Genomic DNA, 22649 nt, shown 5'->3' on the forward strand with positions numbered 1-22649 from the left:
GCACTATTTATAGATCACTAATTCAATACAAATGTAAACTGATGGCAGTTTGAACGTTTCCATGAGAACATCAACATTTGGGCATTCACTTTGATGCCTACAAAGCAGATATTGCCATGCCCTTGCAAAAAAAAAGACACTTTCCAAAAATTCAAAGGCAGCTGTATAATTTTATGTATAGGCTGTTTCATGAGAAAAATTTTACATGTGATAAAAATCCATCTAAAATTAAACACCTTGCTTTATAGTTGCCATGGAACTAAGGCCAAAGAATATAATTAGAACCTTAGATTTAGAGATGAACCTTTAACATAAACAATGAAATACCTATTCGTATTTGTTATTAATATCATAATTTCCAAATATTTAAAATATTTGAATGAAAAAGTAATATATGTGGAAGAATAAATGTTCATATTCAAAGTCCTAAAAAATCCACCTATGAATTTTGTCAATTTTCCTCCAAAGCACCACTTTGCAGACCACTGGCAAAATTATTAAATTGGTCCAAAATTGACAACATAATGTTGTTAAAGATCAGTTTATCCCATAATGAAAACTCTGTCATTACTCACATAAACTCAAACAACAAATATCTCTTATTTCTCTCATCACTACATAAATGAAACTTTCAAGGATGCATAAATATTTATATAGTTTTAACTCACATATAAAAACTGCCTTGAATTTGACACGAAAAACAAACCTTGAGGCTTGTTCATCAAGCATGCGTGTTTAAGCTGCATTCGTCAGCGTTTAAATAAGAATAAAAACCTCAATGAAAAATGGTATCATACAGTGATTATATCTTTTTAGAACACTTGTATTAAACTGCAAAATTCATATTACTGTTGTAATACATATTACCTTGCAAATGTTGTTTATATATAAATACAAAAAATAATAAAATCTAATAAAAAATCTGTGAAAAAACTAACTGATTTCAAAAGAAATTTCAAAGGATTTTTTTAATTGACAAATTATGACAGAATTATCCAGCAGACACACAACGTCATAAGACGATACTATTAGGTAGATTTAGGTCGCCAGCATCTAAGGACAATGTTATTTTGATATCCAATAACAATGTGAAATGACGTTGATATTTGATTGATTTTAGATTGTGTTGGAAAATGACCACTGGCCTTTTTTTCCATCAGGTATGGCAACCAAAATCCAACGTCTGATAGACGTCATATTGGTAACATCCACACAACATCAAGCTGTGACATCATTAGATGTTGATATTTTGCTGTTTTAGGTTGGGTTTGAAAGTAACCAAAATGCAATTTCAGTTCGACGTTGGACATTGACCAGGCATGGGCCAATATAAGACTCTGACGGTATGATAACCTTGGATAAAAATATCTCGGTTTCACGGTATTGCGATTACTGCTCTAAAATAAGTTCTTTTTAAATGTCTGGGTAAAAAACAAAAAAAAAATCTCTTTTGAACACAATATATTTTATTTTTAATAACATTTAAAATATTTTGGAACAGTAAAAATGTCAGGCTAAATGAATTATTGACTTCTGCCGTCTTCATTTGTTTCAAAAAAATGTTATTTACTATTTAAAACAGCATCTTTAGATACATTTTCTCCTGAAGATACTGTTGTCCTAAAGAACAAAACAAAAAAACATAAATAAAAAATCTTACACATACCTTAGGAACGGTATTGCACAAAATTTTGACGGTTTTAAAACCTTGACTTTTCCAAACCGCAGTATACCTTGAAAATGGTTATCATCCCATGCCTAACATTGACTGACGTCATGTTGACATCCTGTGCCTGCTGAGTAGTTTTTATTAGGGTGTGCTATACTTTTAAATTAAAAACAATTTTATATATATTATATTATTATGGAATAAATATCAAATAATTTTACTAATCACTTTGCTATTGTATTTGGAAGATTAGATGCAAACCTACATACCACACTTTTTGCTGAACAACAGAGACAGAAATAGCCCAATCGTACAAGCAGCATTAATTTGATCTAAATTTCAAAAAAATCTGACTGTTAACAATATTTATGAATTCATCTCCCAATCTACTGTGAGCTTATAAACAGTGCAGTAATGAGAGGAAAAACTAACCCATGAAGCAAAATCGCACCCCACATCTCTTGTGGATAAAAGAGAACGGCCTGGGAATGCAACTCGGTGGAAATTACCTCTTGCAATTTACAAACACACTAACCAAAACACAAAACAAACAAGCCACCGCTACCATTTCATCTGAAACCAATATTGCGTTGCAGAAATGTGGCAAAGAGCTTTGAAGTAATAACAATTCCCAGAGCTGCTCTCAGAGAGCGCGTTTTACATTACAACTATATACGACAGCTAGAGCTCGCAAACGCCTTTGCTGTGGAGGGTTTTATGTTGGTACTCAATATAACGGGCTATTGTAGTTTTCTCCACGGTTATAAAGACCGGCGTATGTGAGCATGTCTGCTGCTGGAGCTGCCGGTGCCTGCCGCAGAACGGGCGTCATGAAACTGGACTGGAGTCTCGCCACTGCGACGCGCACCTCAGCAGCAGCGACAACGCGCACACATATATGGGCCTACGGATACACGCACACACATACACACAATCATAACGATTCTATAAAATGCACATGCTGGTGCTTTAAATTGAGCATACGAGCGTGTTTGCTTCAGTCGTGTGTGACTATCGATTCCCGCTGCTTTGACTTTTCCATTGGCCTGGCCTTGAACAGGGGGCTGGAGCCTGCCATAAAACCTGTGAGGGGAGAGGCGAGGCGCGTACCAATAACCATGGCCAAATAAATGGTTCGTAAATGGTTCTTATTACACTATACAACCTAATGTTCAAGTGACATTCTATGTAAAAGATACGAATCGAAAGGGAAACCTAAGCAAACAGTTATGTCAGGAGAAATTGAGAAGGAGGGCTGCGACCACACGTACGACCCCCGTTTACACCATTCCATCGCAACTGAAGCCAACAGAACAGCACGAAATGCGCGTCAAAATCGTTACAGCGTTTCAAGGCGTATGGTGGATGTTGCTGTAGCAATGCGTGAGCGTTCTTACTGAATGTAAGGATAATATTGAGAACAGTTAGTTGTAAGCCCGTCTGCCGAGGCGCCTATCCGCCTTCTGCTATCGCTGTTAGGGCGAAGCACGTCCACAAGTTCGTATTTCAAAACCCTTGAAACTTGTCGCCTTAAACAAGTGGCAGACGGCGCGAATTAAATAGTCACGGATGACAAATTCAGATGCTCTTAAGTTCTGGTTTAATATTTTGCCGTAATACATCACTCACCTCAGATGTCAGCACCCTCTCCCGTTCTCCTCCTCTTTTTCTGGTTTACCTCTCGTCCGCTCTCCTCCTCTCTAGCGATGTCCGATTCGCGAACGAGTTGTTCATTTGAGTCGAATCTCTTCAGTGAATTGGTTAGCAAAAATGATTCGTTCCTTCTATCACTACTGATTCACTGAACTAAGGAGGAGAGTATTTTCGTTTGGACAGAGTAGAGAATCGGAATATTTTGTCAACATTTCTAAAACTCTTTTCAGACTGATGATGATAATTTATTATGGCATTGATGTGTTGCACGTTACAATAACGGCAACGCAGTGGCTCAGTGGTTAGCAACACTGTCGCCTCACAGCAAGAAGGTCGCTGGTTCGAATCCCAATCTCGTGTTCCCATGGGTTTCCCCAACAGACCAAAGACTTGCGGTATAGGTGAGTTGAATAAACTAAATTGGCGGTGGCGTGTGTGTGAATGAGTGTGTATGGGTGATTCCCAGTACTGGGTTGCAGCTGGAAGGGCATCCACTGTGTAAAACATATGCTAGAGAAAATTGGCGGTTCAATCTACTGTGGCGACCCCTGATGAATAAAGGAACTAAGCCAAAGGAAAATGAATGAATTAAACATTACAATAACGCATATACTATATGGCATGGGAATTGCAGTACATTGTTTATGAAAAGCAATGATTTTAATAAAGATTGAACTATTATAAACAAGTAATATACAGCCATAATGAATGAACCAAAAAATTCATAAAATCATAAAATTCTCAGTAAATTTTTGGCAATATATATTATCTGGCCTACATTTGTACATTTAATAACCTTTGTAAAATGCTTAAAAGGAATAGCAATTAAATAATTATAAACTTCATTTGTAATTTAAAGTTACCTAAAACAAATCCGTAGCTAAATGCAGAGGTTTGGAAAAAATAATACATTTATTTCTCAAATGAGCAAAATCATATTGCCATGTAAATTTTACACCATAGAAGAATCTAACAGGCCATCACATCACGCAGTGGCGCACTAGGTAGTGCTGTCGCCTCACAGCAAGAAGGTCGCTGGTTCGAGCCTCGGCTTGGTCAGTTGGCGTTTCTGTGTGGAGTTTGCATGTTCTCCCTATGTTCACGTGGGTTTCCCGTGGGTGCTCCGGTTTCCCCCACAGTCCAAACACATACGGTACAGGTGAATTGGGTAGGCTAAATTGTCCGTAGAGTGTGAGAGTATATGGATGTTTCCCAGAGATGGGTTGCGGCTGGAAGGGCATCCGCTGCGTAAAAACATGCTGGATAAGTTGGCGGTTCATTCAGCTGTGGTGACCCTAGATTAGTAAAGGGACTAAGCCGAAAAGAAAATGAATGAATGAATGAATGAGTTCTTTGAATAGCCTAAATGGAGAATTTATGAATGGATTCTTGGATTTTTTCTTGGCATCTAACCTACATTTAATGTGAAACTGATCACATATTTTTAAGTATTATTAATAAATATGAAGAAATCAAATCATTATAAACTTGATATGAAAAAAGCTAATTTTGTTAAATAAAATACATACATTTATGGCTAAATACAAATAATAAATACAAACAAATGCAAATTAATTGCAATAAACACAATACCAAAATTCATTCATTCATTTTCTTTTCGGCTTTGTACCTTTATTAATCAGAGGTCGCCACAGTGGAATAAACTGGCAATTTATCCAGCATGTTTTACGCAGCGGATCAATACCAAAACAAGTAGGTATTTTTCTTCTAAGTGAAGAGAAAAGTAGCACGTCGATGCAATAGGCTACTTTTATAAATGCTTTGGACATATATACTTCCACATATAACTTCACACTATTACCTGACGTAAAAGATCTGCTGAATCGTTTAAACCTGCTCAAATTGTTCGAAAGAATCGTTTCAAAGAAATGAATCGGACTTCCCATCACTACTCCCCTCCCTTCCAGATGTCGAGCGCAGTCATCCTTCCAATCCGCGTCTCTCCGGAAGGCCGCGGACCAATCGGCCAGCGGAGCACAGGAAACACATTCCCGGAGAGAAGAGTCAGCACGACCAAAAGTTTGCTCAATGAGAGAGAGAGCCGTGCTCAAATAAGGCAGGAATCAACTGGAGCGAATGTCTCCCACACGGACACCTCAGTTACTTGAAAGCGATAATTCAAACATGACATTTACTTAACCTACCTAATAATAGTTTAGTTTTTTTTTCTTCTGAGATCTTGGTGATTAGAGTAAAAAAGAAAAAGAAAATAAAAACATAAGGCAAAACAAAATTTAGTTAACTTATGTGTCAAAGTGTGACAATCGGCCTGTCCAACACAGCGTCTACAAACGGTGTTACTCGCTCGTATTAATTTAAATATGGATTATTTTGTCTGTGTGTGTGTGTGTAATGTTGGGACAGATTGTTGCCTCATTGAAACGGAAATCTTAGGTTTGTTTGAATATTCACATCTTATTTAGCAAGAAGAAATAAAGCAATACTCACGACTCCTCGGTCGTTGATGAACGAGACGGCCAACTGTCTGTTGAAATTTAAACTAATTCAGTTGTGACGAGTAAATGTACAGTGCTCATCCACGCCACTTAAACACAACCTAAAGCAACGGCCCTCATGATGTTTAAATGGCAGCATTATGACATCGTTGTAACAACCTTCAGCAACAACGTAGAATCCTCAACCTTTTGCAAGGTTGGTAGGCCACAACTTTGTAGGAAGGTCGCTATGTTGAGGCAAAGTTGCGTGTTTGATAGGTTGAGCGCGTTTACTCAATGACATTTGCACAGACAAACTTGCACGTAAAACTGACACTCTTTGTTTACAAAAAAGAATATTTTTGTTGTAGTGTTTATAGATATATATATTTCTAAACTTTGATTCTAAAAATTCAAGGTCACAAACCAAAAGCAGTTATTGTACTCCTATACTATAATTTTTTCCATTTGTTATACAAAGTAAAGATTTAGTTTTAAAAACATAATTAAAAATATTTAATTAAAACTATAAAAAATGATTAATATATTATTTTAGTTGTGAATTCATTTTAGGAAATCAAATCATTTAATAAGTTTCACAAGATGCTTTACATGTTGTAATTATTTTTATTTGCATTGAGACAAAATATAGAAAAGGAGATTTAAAGTTGATATAAGAAAAAAAAAAAAGGAATCGGTTAGGAATAAATTAATGTACAAACTTTTGGGCCCCATGGCTGAAATTGCTTAGGGCTCTCAAATCACTAAATCCGTCCCTGTGTCAAAGAGCCATGAGGTTTTTGTTTTGTCTGTTTTTTTATTCTGCCATTGACTTCTTTCACCACGGACCAGTTTCAGCTAAAAATCTTCTTGATGTTCTACTGAAGAATTAAAAAAAAAATCACCATCTAACCTGATAGTTAGTAAACAACAGTTTTTATTTGTGTTAATGAACTACTATCCTTTTAAATCGATTTATATAGCATTTGTGAAAAGCTGTAATAAGATTTTTAGTTAAATTAATTTAGTATGCAGTAGATCTGACTAATTAATAAGTGGATTTGAGCAAAAATTAGATGAGGGTTAGGGAACTAGCAGCTGTCTAGTGTCTAGACTCTTATATTACACCGTTACATCATTTTCCTCAGGAGGAGAACGAGAAACTTGTAGCTATGCATGTTAAACAAGATAGCCATTAACCATCTGTGCTCTTCAATGTCTTTGACTGTGTGTGTGTGTGTGTGTGTGCGTGTGTGGGATGGGGGAGGGTGCAGACTTTTGGTCTGATCTCTGACCCAACAGACTAGAGCAGGCAGTTCATTTGACACTCCGGGGTAAATTGAATTCCTCAGGCCTCCTCCCTTCTCGGTCTGAACTAGTGTATTTGTGTTTTACATCAGAACTGTATCTTTTTGAAACAGGTTTAGAGTTTGACTTAGTTCACACCTTTACTTTGTGCTTGTTTTTGGTTGTAGGGAGAATATTGGTTCAACCTATTCCATGCAAGAGAATGTTTTGAAGGCGTTGCATGAAGAATCCGCAAAAACAACAGAAGGCATATGTGTCCTGAAAGCACACGCTCAGACATGCTGTCCCAAGTGACCCAGAGGTCAGAATCCACTCCTCAAAGTAGCACCATGCCAAGAGCAGAGAGAGAGAGCTGTATTTCATGGTGAGTGGAACAAAGGGAATCAAACAGAGATTGTGAACTTCAAGAGATCATTCACCCATAATTTAAATTCTGTCATAATTTACTCCTCTGCCCGCTGTTCCAAACCTGTCTGAATTTTTTTTCTTAAGCTGAACAAAATTAAGATATTATTGAATTATTACAAATGAATAAATTGAGGTACTTCGTAAACAGGTAGCCATCAACTTAGTATTTTTTCCTACTATGCATGTCAGTGGCTTTGGGTTTCTGACTTTCTTCAGAATATATTATTTATATAATATATACAACAACAACAAAAAAAACCCTCATAGTTAAAATTTTGGAGTGAACTACCCCTTTAAATCACCTAAATGTACACCACTGTTCTAGTCATGGAGTGGACGGAGAAGACGTGTCCCCACCAATATCTACCAATTACTGACATTTTTTCTACTTCAAAATAAAATAATGCTCCATTAACCCTAAGTAGCCTACTTGTGCACAAAAGGTTAAAGTAAAGTTTGCTATAGGTTCACTATACAACTATTAACTAAAGCTGTGCAATTAATCAAACACTTTCAGAAATAAAGGTATGTGAGATGTCACTGGGGTGGTACCTTTTAAAAATGTACACATTTGTACTTAAAGGGTTCATATTGGTACCTCAAAAGTATATATTAGTACCTACAAATTTTAAGAGGAACACTTTTGCACTTTTTAGACACTAATATGTACCCTTGAGGTATTAATATGGACCTTTTAGCTACAAATTTCTACCTTTCGAAAAGGTACCTCCTAGTGACAGATCGCGTACCTTTATTTCTAAAAGTGAAATTCAGTTTGGATTTTGGCCTCCATGATTATGAAAAACAATAATCGGGACAAAACTGTTAAATTGCGTCACACGCCTCTCTAAATTTCTCTACATACCTCCTCAAAGCCAGATTGCAGTAAAATCATGTATTTTTGCAGCATGGAACGTGATTCATTATTCATTATTTGTATTATTAATTGTTTATTTTATATTATTAAGTACTTTATTCATGTTTTTAAAAGCACAAAAACAATTTACGCAATGCATGCACTTTAGGGATGTATGTCCCCACCAATGTCAAGAGCGAATCTATGCCCTTGTAGTGTTTGCAATCAGTATATTTTAATTCTTGTATGCCATACAAGGCTATATTTAAGTAAAAACAGCTAAATGTATTCCTGTAACGGTAAATATGATTCGTAAGTAGCCACTACTATTCTTCAATGTCAATCATTTTTGCTCGACAAACAATAAACAAATGAAAATCACTTTTTAGAAAAAATAGTTTAACACATCCTTTCTGAATAAATATCTTGATATTGAATTTAAAAACCTTTCTAACTTAAATGTTTGGACAGTAATGTTTATAATTTCTTCTTATATTTCGTCTTATAGTTTTAGCCTGCATATCCCTAGATGAAAATGATCTAGTAACCTAAAGGTTTGAATGACAAAACTATGATAAATTATAGATTTTCACCACCTAATAAAATATATATAAAAAAAATTCTTATGAGCTGGCACGGCCATTGTAACCAAACTGTGTTGAGACTTCCAGGCTTATTCACTTCAAGATTCTGATGGTATGATAACGTTGGATAAAAATATCAGTTTTACAGTATTGTGATTACTGCTCCAAAATAAGTTCTGTCTGAATGTCTGGAGGGAAAAATATATATTTTATTCTAAGAAACATTTAAAATATTTTGGACCAGTAGTTTTTGGTGTAGGTGTTTATTTTCTGCTGGAGATACTAGTGCCCTAAAAAACAAAATAAAATAGTTGTGAAAAACATATTAAAAAACCTACATATACCTAAGGATTGGTAAAACAGAAAAGTTTTAAAACCTTGACTTTTTCCAAACAGCGGTAAACCTTGAAACAGGTGATCGTCCAATGCCTATTCATTGATTTTCAGCTGCGAAAAATCCAGCTCATTATGCTGCTTGATGATGAAAATCAGTGTTTTTTATTGTATTATTTCAATTTGAATGCATTGTCATAAACACAAGGCTTTAGAGCAAGCAGTTTGATCATTCACTGGCCTTCTCACAATCAGTTACCAATATGCAAATGAATAGGAAGTCATAAAACAATCACAGAAAAGAGCTTCCGCACTGTAAAACAAGGTAACTACAAGCATTGGCCTTTTATTTAGTTGAACACCATGTTCTAGTTTCTCAATAGTCTATTTTATAAGATAAATATAGATGCTTTTTTAAATGTTATTTTTAATCATATTAACAGATTAATACATTTGTTTGTATTTTGGATAAATGTTTAATTCATATATTACAATTTAACTAAACCTGCTATATTGTAATCAGTTAAATTAACCTAAAACAATTCAGAGGACTAAACTATTCATACATTCATTATCTATTTGGCTTAGTCCCTTTATTAAACGGGTTGCCACATTGGAATTAACTGCCAACTTATCCAGCATATGTTGCCCTTCCAGCAGCAACCCAGCTCTGGGAATCACCCATACACTCTTGCATTCACACACATACACTACAGCCAATTAAGCTTATTCAGTTCACCTATACCACATGTCTTTGGACTGTGGGGGAAACCGGAGCACCCACAGGAACATGCAAACTCCACACAGAAATGCCAACTGACCCAGCTGGGGCTCGAACCAGAGACCTTATTACTGTAAGGCGATTGTGCTACCCACTGCGCCACCGTGACGCCCAGACTAAACTATACTTTAGTTAAAGAGTTCATTGGAAGAATGAGTGAAAAAACGATTAAACAAAAGAATGTAAACAATGAGATTTGATTTGAATTTTTGATTTATTGGGACTCTTGTAGTTTACTTTAGTCACAATGACATTATGCGTGTTCCAATCACTGATTTATCTCCTGTAGGTATCATCAGATATCATATAAACAGTAGGACATCATTAGAGGGAAGTCTGTGCAACTGAAGGTCATTTTAAAGGGATCAAATCAGAAACCTTTCTCTATTTTTCCTCTTCATTATGCTTTCAAACATCTCCACTGTAAGCTCAAACCACATTATCCGGTTAGCTGTGATTTCTAATTAGTGCTGCCAATAACGAGTGTGCTAAGCAACAGCCAACTGCCTAAAGGACACTTTAGGACGACTCAATGACATTTAACAAGACTACAAATGCAACGTGAAACTTGTGAAAAACCTGTTAATTGTGTCCACATGCAGATTGGAATTGTGATATGAATATACACTGACATATGGGAGATGAGTTATGTAGAATTTATCATTCAGATTCTCCTCCTTGACGTTCATGTACTTAACCCGTTAAAACAGTGGATAGTAGCAGATGAGAAAGCGATACTGTTACTTATAGCACCCTCTAGTGGTAATAATGAATTATGACCATCATTGTAGGCGTAACAAGAGAGGTGATATTCTTTACCTCGTCTGTCTTCACTGACAGCTAAGATCACAAAAGACCTGACAGCCTCATTCAGGGGAAACCATTCGTGAAGAGCTGCTGAAAGCCGGTGATGAATATTTGAAACCAGAAGCAAAATCTTTGGTGTTTATGTTGCTTACAGTGACTGACAACCTCTCAAACCTCAAAATCCTCCCAAAATATGTGCAAATAAATAACCGCTTATTCATGATAAATCCTCGTCTCTTACAAGCCCTCTATTGACTTTTAGACTAACAATATTAAAGAACACTCCACGTTTTTTTCTTGTAGACATAGACTCATTTTAGAAGTCACCTAGACATTTTAGACAATTTTTTAATAAATTCTGCCAATCTACATCTCTTTGGCAGGTGCACTTTTAGCTTAGCTTAGCATAAATCATTGAATCAGATTAGACCATTAGCACATCACTCAAAAAAATATCAAAAAAGAGTTTTTTTGATATTTAAAGCTTGACTCTCTAGTTCAGGAATGTCCAAATTCGGTCCTAGAGGGCTGGTGTCCTGGAGAGTTTAGCTCCAACCCTAATCAAACACACCTGAACCAGCTAATCAAGCTTTTATTGTATATACTAAAAACTTCCTGGCCAGTGTCTTGAAGCAAGTTGGAGCTAAACTCAGCAGGACATCGGCCCTCCAGGACCGAGTTTGGACACCCCTGATCTAGATTCATTGTGTAATAAGACTGGCAAAAAATGAAAAGTTGGTATGTTCTAGGCATGGACAAATACTCTCATTCATGAGTAACATTCAAGGATCTTTGCTGCCGTACCATGGCTGAAGCAGGCACAACAATATTATGCAGCGCTGTTACATAGTTACCTAGTATCTAATTTTAGGTGTTGTGTAATATCATTGTGCCTGTTGGAGCCATGGTATGGCATCAAAGTTCCTTGATTGTTATGGATGAATGAGAGTATAGTTCCTGGCCATATCAGCCTAGAAAATCTCAACTTTTTATTTTCCGTCAATCTTAGTACACGATGTAACAAAAGTGTCAAGCTTTAAATAGCAAAATTATCAAAAGTCTTCGGTCATTTTGAAGTGAGATGCTAATGGTCTAATCTGATTAAATGATTTATGCTAAGCTAAGCTAAAATGGCTCCTGTCAGATAAGCTGAATAGATTAAAAATTATAAAACTGTTTACCTCTGGGTGACTTATAAAATGAGCCTGTTTCCAAAAAAAATGGAGTGTTCCTTTAAGCCCTGGGGAAAGTCGTGTAAACACTTTCTTTTTGTTTTACTCTTAAGAGCGTTAATATTAGTCATTGTTGCCACATTGAAGTACAATAGAATTATCTTAAGGCATCTGCACAGGCAATGCTGTGCAATAAAATAATAAACCAGTAGAAAACAAAAATTTACTATGTACACTGAGTCTGATCAAGTGCTACTTCACTTGTGGTCCACAGGGCAAGAGAGAAGAGTGTTTGTGTGTTTGTTGAGTTTTGTGTTTGTGTGTGTGTGTCAGGCTGTCTCGCCGCTTTCGTTTTCTCGACTGAAGTAATATCGCACTGGAGGACCGGGCAGATCTTCATCACCATCCACCTCAGGGGCAAACGATACGGTCAGGTCAACATATTTCCTTCCTGATGAAGGTTTGATCAGTTTATGCATTCTGTAAGGAGAGGAGAAAGAGGGAGATTGTTAGAAAAATGCAGTACATTACATTTTGAATTAGAGGCTGAAGTATGCAATCATTTTTTTTCAATTTGTATTTTTTATTTTTCTGTTGGGCCTTACGTTAGTTTGAGCCTTTTGTTGTGGCCTGGCATAACTGGCACATACAGCATCTTCACTCCATGGACAACCATAATGGGCTCAATCCCATATTTCTCCTGTAATGAAGCAAAAACTTTATTGCTGTGCAGTGTGCAAAACAATATTGAATTCCTAGCAAATACCAACATAATATAGACACAAGTGTTAATAAATTATTAAAGATTTTTAAAAATAATAAAAATTTTAGGATGCCACTGGTTAAACAAACAAACAAACAAACAAACAAACAAACAAAAACAGAAAAAATAGTGAACTACCAAAATTTAGCAAATTGTGGGGCTAATAAATAATTTTTACTGGTTTCTAAAAGTAGCATCTTGCACTTTTATTACAATTTATTAAATGAAAAATTGTCAAAAATAGTGATACTGGGAAATATTACAGAACCAAATATGATTGTAAAAACATTTCTATTTGAACATATGTTAAGGTTTATTTCAGGGATATTCAAGATGAATTTTTAACAGTCATTACTTAAGTCTACAGTCATATGATACTTCAAAATGTATTATAAAATGCTGAATTAGTGGTCAAATATTGATTATTATTCTTATCAATGCTGATACCTTTTGTGTTTCTTAGTATTTCCTTAATATATACACTACCGGTCAAAAGTTTGGAGTCAGATTTTTTTTTTTAATTAACTTTATTTCATAATTTAAATAACATTATTGTTCATAAAGGTGGCATTTATTAAATGTAAAAGAAACGGTCAATATTTATTTATTAAATATTTATTTATTACTTATTGTATGTAGTTTCAAATGAAATTATCACTCCAGCCATTATTCCTTTTATTAGTATTACCATTAATAATAATATTCATTAATTTATTTTCTTTTTAGCTTAGTCCCTTTATTAATCAGGGGTCGCCACAGCTGAATGAACCACCAACTTATCCAGCATGTTTTAACGCAGCGAATGCCCTTCCACCCGCAACCCAACACTGGGAATCACTCATACACTCTTGTGGGGGAAACTGGAGCACCTGGAGGAAACCCACGGCAACACGGGGAGAAGATGCAAACTCCACACAGAAATCCTTTCCATTTTAACATATTTTAAAATGTATTTACTTCAAAATGTATTCTAAAATGCTGATTTAGTAGTCAAACATTTATTATATTACTTAATATTTCCTTAATATATTATTTTCTGGATTTTTTTATTGAAACCGAAAAAAAAAAAAATCAACTAACAGTGAATCGTGCAGAATAAAATGAGCAATTTTTTAAAATTATAAACCATACTAATCCCAAAACTTTGAATGTAAATGTAAATGTAAAGTAAACTTTTTATTTGAGTTTTATAAAATTGCTGAAATTTTGCAACCACAATCAACAACCACAATTTTTTTAAAAATATGTAAATTGTATTTTATTGTATATTTATTTCAAACTGAGGAAAAAAAGTATTGTTCGGTATTTAGGGCACTGCTAAATTTGTCCCACATCAAGCCATAGATTTATTTCTGTGTGTGAGACACAAGGCTTAGGCTGTTTCTCAATTCCAAGAATGCAGAGAACACACTTGCATTCTCATGAAGACTGTTCTTGCCAAGTTACCTCGGAAGAACGAACTCAGAAGACAACGAAAACAGAGAAGAACACTTCCTCTGAGAAATGAGATGCTGTGTTCTTCCTGATGGTCACATGACATTCACGCATTTTAAACGGAAAATTATTTAAACATTACAGCATTCATACAACGATTTATTACTTTCCCCCTTTTCAATATACATAACATGCATAAAACCATACAAATATACTTTACACAATACAAATAACAGATTTGAATACAAATTTCAGCAAGTAAACACTCTTAATGTGTTTATGCCTTTATTAAGATTTTCATAATAATGTTTACGTTCGCCGTTTTATTTAAGGAAACTACTGAGATAAACAAGTTATATCTCTGAACTTTAATAATAAACAGGTATAAAATGCTGCGCTTCCCACCTCCTTTATTCAGCCGCAATGACTTCTGGGTCTTCTCGAGCAAGTTTTGCGATCATTGATGCATCCTCGATATCAAGAACACATTCGGGAAGTTTCACGCATCCTGAATCTTGGAACTGAACTTTAATGGTTAATAATGACATTACGCGAGAACACAATGACGCAAGACCGCTGAAGAACGCATATTGAGAAACAGCCACAGAGATTAAAATACTTTTCTTTCCAAACCTATTGCCATGATGCAATTCAGACCATGAGCTTTGTCCATAACTGGTTAAAATCATTAAATATGGCTATTATTTACTTTTAAAATAATTATTTGGTTCATTATTTGGAAGTGGCCTTCACACTATTGATCAGCACACTCAAGTGTTACTCACCCTTACTGCGCTCATAAAATCAGATAAAGTGAAGTCCTCATGACCGAAGATGGTCCAACGATCCCAGATAGAAAATGAAATATCATCTCTGGTCAAAACAAAAGGATCCAATTACATGAAGACAGGAATCGCGCATCTATTCATCCCTGCAAAGTATCTGTGCACGAGTGTTACCTGATCTGTGTTCTCTTGACCTGAGCTGTTTCTGTGAGAACCACGACTGGAATGGCCAGATTGAAGAAACAGTTTTTAAACAACTCGAATCCATAACCTCCAGCAATTTTGATCAACTCCATTGACACCTAAAGGGAATGAATAATATAGCAATCATATAAACACAAAGCAATAGATTCAAATATTCAGCGAAATCATTTAGTGTTTGCTCTCACCAGTCCAGCGACAGCAGCTGTAGATGTAGCGATGGCTGGGATGATTTTGCCAGCTATTCGTTTGGTTTGTAGTCGGTCAGCGGCTTCGATGGCGTACATACGAGCTCGCAGAGCTGACGCTGATGCTACAAAATCCATGTGTCCGTTTGTGTCGTCGTCCTTTTCAAAGAACAGCGGAGTCATACGTAGTCTCTCTAAAGTAAGAGTAAAATATGAGTACAAATGTATGGAAGCTGAGCACCTTGATTTGTTATGAGCTGTTATATGTTATGTGCTATGAACACACCAGGTGTTACAAAGTTGGAGTTGATGGTCTCTTGTAGCTGTGAAATCGCTTCTCTTTCCTCCTCACTGCTGACTGTAATTTTCAACTGATCTGGCTTTTTAACAGTCTCATCAGTCTCTATATGCTGATCCAAAAAAAAAAAAGCAACACACAAGAGGTGAAATTTGGTAAAGTCACAGAAAATGACAAAGATTTTGTACTTGGATAGTTCACCAAAAAAAATTGAGTTTTATTCACCAGACCTTTATGAGTTTCTTTTTCTGTTGAATCTAGAAGATATTTTGAAGAATGTTGGAAATTGTTAACCATTGAATTCCATAGTAAGTAAAACAAATACTATGGAACGATTACCAGTTTCCAAAATTTTCAAAGTGTTCAGCAAAAGAAAGAAACTCATAGGACCCTATCATCCACCTGGCACAATAAGGCTCAAATTGTGTATGGTGCGATTTGTTGCTATTTTCAGACCAGCGCAACAGTAATGTTTACGTCTTGCACCACATTGTTTAAATAGCAAATCCATTTGCATCACTTTGTGGACTCATGGGTGTTCCTGTCTATAAAGGGGGTTTGTTGGTGCGTTGCTATTTTGAGGAACTGAAATAGACCACACCATTGACCAACTAAAAGCTGGTCTAAAGTCCAGCACAGAGCACGTTAGTGATGTGCCTATGCAGGTCCAAGAGCTTACACATTGCTTAATAAATATATAAACCAATACCTCCACGGCTCATCTCAGTGGTGGGAGGCTTTTTTCAGTTTATTCATAACAATTTGCATTTGTAAAGTGTTTTTATTAGCAGTATAATTTATTATATGCATATTTATATTTGTTTTAATAAAGACAAGTTTAGATTTGTCCACCTGTCGAGTTTTGGAGACGTATGCATCACCATATGGGGCATAAGAACAGGACGTGTGTTTGGATATAACTCAGTTTTTTGAGCACACTTCGTTATTATTGTTCATTTTGTTCATTTGCTGAAAATTAGAACTGAATTTAGAAATAGTTTTTAAACAAATTTGTGCGCTTAAGAAACAAAATTAAATATGTAGGCTAATGGATGTCTTCAGTGGAGTGCGTCAACACCATTTCCTTATCTATAAAAGTAAAGGAGTAAAGTAAAAAGTAAAGAGAAAGTAAAGAGGCCAAATGGAGGAGGCTCGTTGGTTATCCTCGTGCTGCAGGTGGTCTGTTTAACTGTTTTCTCTCTAGTGAAGCGTTTAATTTTTCCACTTACATAGTCGCCATGAAAATAGCAAATTGCTATGGCACAATGCAACCGACTCTTAAAGGGAATGTGAGATGAGACTCTGATTGGTTTAATGCATGTTATGCTCAAAACTCACTCATAACTCATTAAGAGAATAAGCACAACCCTGTTAGACCAAGTGCCGGGGCGTAGAACATATATACCCGTCCTTAAAATAGCAAAAGTGGGTTCAGACACACCCTAAATGCTTTTGCGCCATGCAGTTTAGGCTGTGCACCTAGATCATTAAAATAGAGCCCAGAGACTTTTTTTTATATAATAAGAATTTCTTATTAAGAGTTTTTGTCTTTTTTCTAATCCAAATATTTAAGACTTTTTAAATCAAGAAGATAATGCGGTAAGTAAAACAATCTAGTTTTTGCTTTGAAATAAGATTATTTTGTTGACTCCACTGGCAGATTATTTAGCTTTTTAAGGAAAAAGTTCCATGAAGCATAGTAAATGACACCAATGAATAACAAAAGAAAAGTGCATTAATACGTGACCCTGGACCACAAAACCAGTCAATTTTTGCATTTTCTGAAGGCTAATGAAATAAGCTTTTTACTGATGTAAAATATGAAATCTAAGGGATCAAAAAATATAAATACTGAGAAAATCATGTTTAAAGTTCACCAAATCAAGTTTTTAGCAAGGTACAACAGGTCTATCTTTAAAGAGTTTTGTTACTGTTAAAATGTATATCCCTAAAATAAAAATCAAGTTTTTACTTAATCCAGAATCCAACTGTTATTCTCTTTTAGAGACAGGAATCCTAATAAAACATTTAGAGCATTATGAGTTTAATTTCTATAATTAATTTCTATAGTTAAATCTATAAGCAGGTTTATACGCCAAACTCTGTTTAAGCCATATCACTTTGACCTAAATGCTGATAAAATTAAGTTAAATAATTTTGTTTTATTTTGATTGCTTTCATAAAGTTGTTGTGTTTAATAATAGGTTGAATCAGACATGCACATAGAGAATAAACAGATACCTTTTCAGCTGGTTTGTATTCAGGAACATCCACTTCAGCTAAAACTCTGGAGACATCCTCATAGGAAAGTTGCTATGAATTATTCAACAGAACATTATAAGACAAATAACAACAAAACTTTACAAACAATTCTTTTTAAATGTAGCGGTGTGCAATATTGAAAATGATCTGGATTATTTGGCAAGTTTTAAATTATTAAGTTGAACAATATTAGGTGTTTTTAATACTATTGTTTCTTGGCTGGTTTAGGCCTGACATAAATCAAAAAATATCAATATAGTGGCAAGTCCCTGCCTTAATGACCTTAATTCTTATTCTGTCTTAATGAATTAATTCAAATGATTCATTCAAAATAGCTGATTCATTCAGAAAATAAGCATCTCTATGAATGGATCACTGAATCATTTGCTCATAATGTTAGCAAACAGCAAGACTCATTTCGACCTTTTAAACCAAATGTAAAATACATTTTTGTAAAATTATTTTATAAAATCATTGTCACATTTGAGATCCAACTCAAAACACTGATTTTCAAGATAACGCCACTCTTGCATGCGTCATATTACTTTGCCATATCATCCATTCATTTATTCATTCATTTTCTTTTTGGCTTAGTCCCTTTATTAATCAGGGTTCACCACAGCGGAATGAACTAATCAAGCATATGTTTTATGCAATGGATGCCCTTCCAGCTGCAACCCATCACTAGAAAACACCCATACACTCTCATTCACACACATACACTATGGACAATTTAGCTTACCCAAATCACCTATAACACGTCTTTGAACTTGTGGGGAAACCGGATCACCCGGAGGAAACCCACAGGGGGAACATGCAAACTCCACACTTTACTATATCATATTTTATAAATATAAAAAACATGAACCCAAAGCCAAGGAATATTTTTTGGTTCAGTACAGGTTCATTTTAACATTCTTTATCATGCAATGAACAGTTCAACAGTGTTTTTTGTTTGTTTTCTGCAAATTATACAACATACTCAAAAATCTCAGCTCGCATTGTTTAGGCAACAATTATAATATTGCTGTAGACAATAAATATTGCACACCATGCACTTTTTCAGGCACCACACAAGTAGACAACAGTTTGTGTAAATCATTGTTTACCTCTTCTGAGTATGGAATATTATAAATTCCAGCAAAAAGGCGAGCTGCGCTGACAACAAAACCAAAATGCCTGAAGGACAAAACAGAGATTTTTTCATAAGCTTTCACACATCACCTGATTCTTTGTTTTACTGCTGTAAAAATGAATGCCCACTTTAGCTATGAACAACAAACTATAAACAATTACTGAAAGACTCACAGAGGGTCACTGAGGTCAAAGTCTATAGGAGAAGGTGGCCGTTTCGGAGACTGCCAGAACAGACCTAAAATAGAGGAAAAACACTTCAGCAAAGACATTGATTTTTCTCACTTTTTTAACACTTCCGCAGGAGTGAAGCTTATTACTTACTGCCATCTTTTAGTCGTGTGTCCAGTGGAAATGAGTGCAGTAGTTGTAATGCCTGAAATATTAAGGCAAAAATGTAAAAAGTAAAAAGAAATTCCGTACTATATGATCAAGCATTCTAAAGCTTATCACTATTTAAAGGTGCAGTATGTAAGTTGAACACCCAGTGGTTGAACTAGGTTTTGCACTCCTGGTTCAAAACAAATGCAAGCGCAGGTTGCCAGATTGACAATAGACAGGAACTAGTCTGACGATCGAGCCTAAAGGCTGATTTAAATCATGTTCTAAATAAAACACATAGGGTTACAACGTAACCTGCTCACCTAATGTTTACATTCGTAATATTTAGATTATTTGCTAATTAATAACAACGTCATGTGGAACTCTGAATCTGCGTCTCATTTCGGAGTCTGCTACTGTCCACCGGAGGTCACATTTTGGTAGCGTACACACTTTGAGAGCCTTCCTGATTGAATGAATGAAATGTAATTGGCTTAACTGGCATTGGGCGTGTTAAAAGAACCAAAACAGACATTCCGACACGTATCGCATAGTTTTAAAGCAGAATATCTAACTTCAGCACTGTTTTCCAGATAAACAATAATGTTCAATTAGAAATGTTTCTTAAATATCTGCAAACATATTATGGTATTTTCAAGCTTTAGAAAAGTCAGAAACTTACAAACAGCACCTTTAATAGATACATTTAAGCAAGACACTGCTGGCAAAATATTTATATATGCCACTGTCCATTTTGAGCTTCATGGTTTTTCATATTTTAATATTTAATTATTTTAACATATAATGTCAAGTAAACATCTAGAACACAATTTTAAGTATTTCTTGTGATGCATTTTTAAAGGCTGTTTTATCAAATAGATTTTTTCCATAAATAAAGCCATAAATCTGCATTTCAGCAATGCTGACACACACCAAACTTCACAATTTATTCATAACTATTTCCTCAACTGATTGAAAAGAATTATTTTCTTATATACTTTACCTAATTATATACAACAATATAGTATTATACACAACTAAATTATATTATTTCAATTTTTTTTACTGTTGTTATTCAGGTTGTTCACAGTTTTTTCTCATAAAAATAGATTTTCAGTGAAAACTATTGAATCTAACATGAAAAAAAAAGAAACCAAAAATGTTGAACCCAACTTCTTTAAACGTTCAGATTTGAAAGATAGAAATGTATGCAAATAAGCGCATATTTAATACAATAATGCAAATTTGCATATTTAAACATTACATTTTAGAAAACATGTATTAGCATAAATGTTTGCAATTCCTGTTGTAATCAGTCAACTGGAGAAGTATGGTGAAAACTATTAGCCCATTCTTTTACCCTATTCACCAGCAATGTCTTGCCTTAAATGCCTAAATTAATAATGGGTATCATGTTTATTTCTTTTTTAATTACAATCTACTTTCTGCACTGTAGTTCCAGCACCTTTCTTTTGAAGTATTTGTCGAATTTGAGTCGAGCAAGAGTTAGACAGTGATCCCATTGAGTAGGTCTCCGACTCAACAACTTAATGACCTGAAATGATCCTTCCATGCTCTCTCCACCCATCATCCTCTGCACACACAAGCACTGGATTTAGACAACTCCAACAAGGCTACATTACTGTGTTTAGATAAGCGTGTGTGTAGTAAACATGTTCACCTGTAGAACAGCCTGAGCTGATGAGTGACTCTGCCAGAACATGTTGTACATTGAGGGCTTGTGGGCGAAAGCACTCTCAAACTGTACACAAGAAAAACAAAACCACAAATCACAACAATCAAACATCTTCAAGCATTATTATGAGATCTAAAAAAAATCCAGTCTGAACTCATTATAAGTAAATTCTATTTGAACATATTTCTTTCCTTTCCCTCTTTTGAAAAAAAAAAAGTTTACATCTTGGCAATCTTTTGGCAAACAAACAAAAAAGTTATTGTGAGAGCCACATAATTTGTGGAGAAAAACAGAAATAAAAGTATTAAATAAAACCTATACCATATATTAGCCATAATTGCTAAACAAACACATACAGAAATGAAGAAGCACAGAAAAGTTTCATAAAGTAAGGTTAATTTTGACCACAAAAAACACAGATGTCTTTAAACTATGTTTAAAGTAAAGGGCACCTATTTTACCTCTTTTACAAGATGTAAGATAAGCCTTTGGGGTCTCCAGAATTAAAGATTCAGCTCAAAATACCCATCCGATAATTAGCCTCCAGAATTTGCCCATTTTGGTGTCTGAATACAGTGTAGCTGTTTTTGTAGCCTGTGCCTTTAAATGCAAATTAGCGGCATCTCCCCTGCCATCGCTCCAATGTGCATGTCTGCTTCTCATGTGTTATGTCAGATAAACAGCAGTCAGTGATGGAAACAGACATGGATGAAGCTGAAATACAGCTCATTAGTCAAAAATACTAAGTAAGATTATTTCATGTATTTGTGGTGCAGTTTATTCAAGCCTTTTTGAAAGGATGAGTCACACACATTTGTAGTACACACAAATATATGCGTGTTTACTGACACCATGTGGCCATGGTTTTTATAGCGGTTAAGAATTACGTAGCAATTTTACTGTCTTTATTACAAACATGCTGTTTTAAAAAACGTTTTAAACTTATACAATTAATTAATGAGGTGCAGCTGATCACAGAGAGTTGTAACATATGTTTTAATCCCAGTTTCTGTGCAAACAAAGTTCTGTGGACATGTGTTTACATGTTATTATTGAGACATGGTGCCTTTCAATCAATTGGACGGGCTGGGAAAACCACACTCCTACATCACTTTGCAGTGGGCCTCAAAATCACCAAGATTCCTATTTTAATGTCAGTAGATTTTAAAAAAGAGACTTGTTGTGTTTATATCACTCCAATATGACAGTGGAGACACTATACCTACACACAGTTCTGTCCAAACAGCTTACGAACAGCTTTTTGATTTTCATCATAGGTGCCATTTAAATTATTTTTCACGGCCTAGAGTAAAGATCTGATAAAGATCTGATCTTAAAATGTCCTGATAATGTAACACTGGACATAAGTCTGCTAGTAGTTAAGAACATTTTAAATAGCTGGAAACAAAAATGAAAGTTGATGGCAGATTAATTCAAATTCTTTAAAGCTAATCTATTTGGTAATAAAAACATACCTATTAAAAGTATTTGTAAAAAAAATATTTAACCCTTGTATTCAAAATTCAAAATTTTTTTGCTA

At 35.0% G+C, this 22649-nt stretch overlaps 2 protein-coding genes across 4 annotated transcripts in view; both read right to left on the reverse strand.

The window, feature by feature from the left end:
- Window positions 1–3358, reverse strand: part of apbb2b (amyloid beta (A4) precursor protein-binding, family B, member 2b) — a 106253-nt gene extending 102895 nt beyond the window's left edge. For all 3 annotated transcript variants that reach the window (XM_056460433.1, XM_056460426.1, XM_056460417.1), the window contains exon 1: window positions 3299–3358. The gene's annotated coding sequence lies outside the window, so the exon portion shown is untranslated. The remainder of the gene's footprint in view (window positions 1–3298) is intronic.
- A 6885-nt stretch (window positions 3359–10243) lies between these two features.
- The window catches only part of uba6 (ubiquitin like modifier activating enzyme 6), a 38283-nt gene continuing 25877 nt past the window's right edge, over window positions 10244–22649 (reverse strand). The window contains exons 22-33 of the mRNA XM_056460447.1: window positions 21095–21175; window positions 20879–21007; window positions 19417–19468; window positions 19267–19330; window positions 19068–19137; window positions 17938–18009; window positions 15685–15808; window positions 15399–15592; window positions 15184–15311; window positions 15010–15097; window positions 12633–12727; window positions 10244–12507 (exon numbers count right to left, since the gene is read on the reverse strand). Coding sequence (XP_056316422.1) covers window positions 12357–12507; window positions 12633–12727; window positions 15010–15097; window positions 15184–15311; window positions 15399–15592; window positions 15685–15808; window positions 17938–18009; window positions 19068–19137; window positions 19267–19330; window positions 19417–19468; window positions 20879–21007; window positions 21095–21175 — 1248 coding nt within the window. The 3' untranslated portion in view covers window positions 10244–12356. The remainder of the gene's footprint in view (window positions 12508–12632; window positions 12728–15009; window positions 15098–15183; window positions 15312–15398; window positions 15593–15684; window positions 15809–17937; window positions 18010–19067; window positions 19138–19266; window positions 19331–19416; window positions 19469–20878; window positions 21008–21094; window positions 21176–22649) is intronic.

The sequence above is a fragment of the Danio aesculapii genome, chromosome 1 (genome assembly GCF_903798145.1).
Source record: "Danio aesculapii chromosome 1, fDanAes4.1, whole genome shotgun sequence".
NCBI lineage: Eukaryota > Metazoa > Chordata > Actinopteri > Cypriniformes > Danionidae > Danio > Danio aesculapii.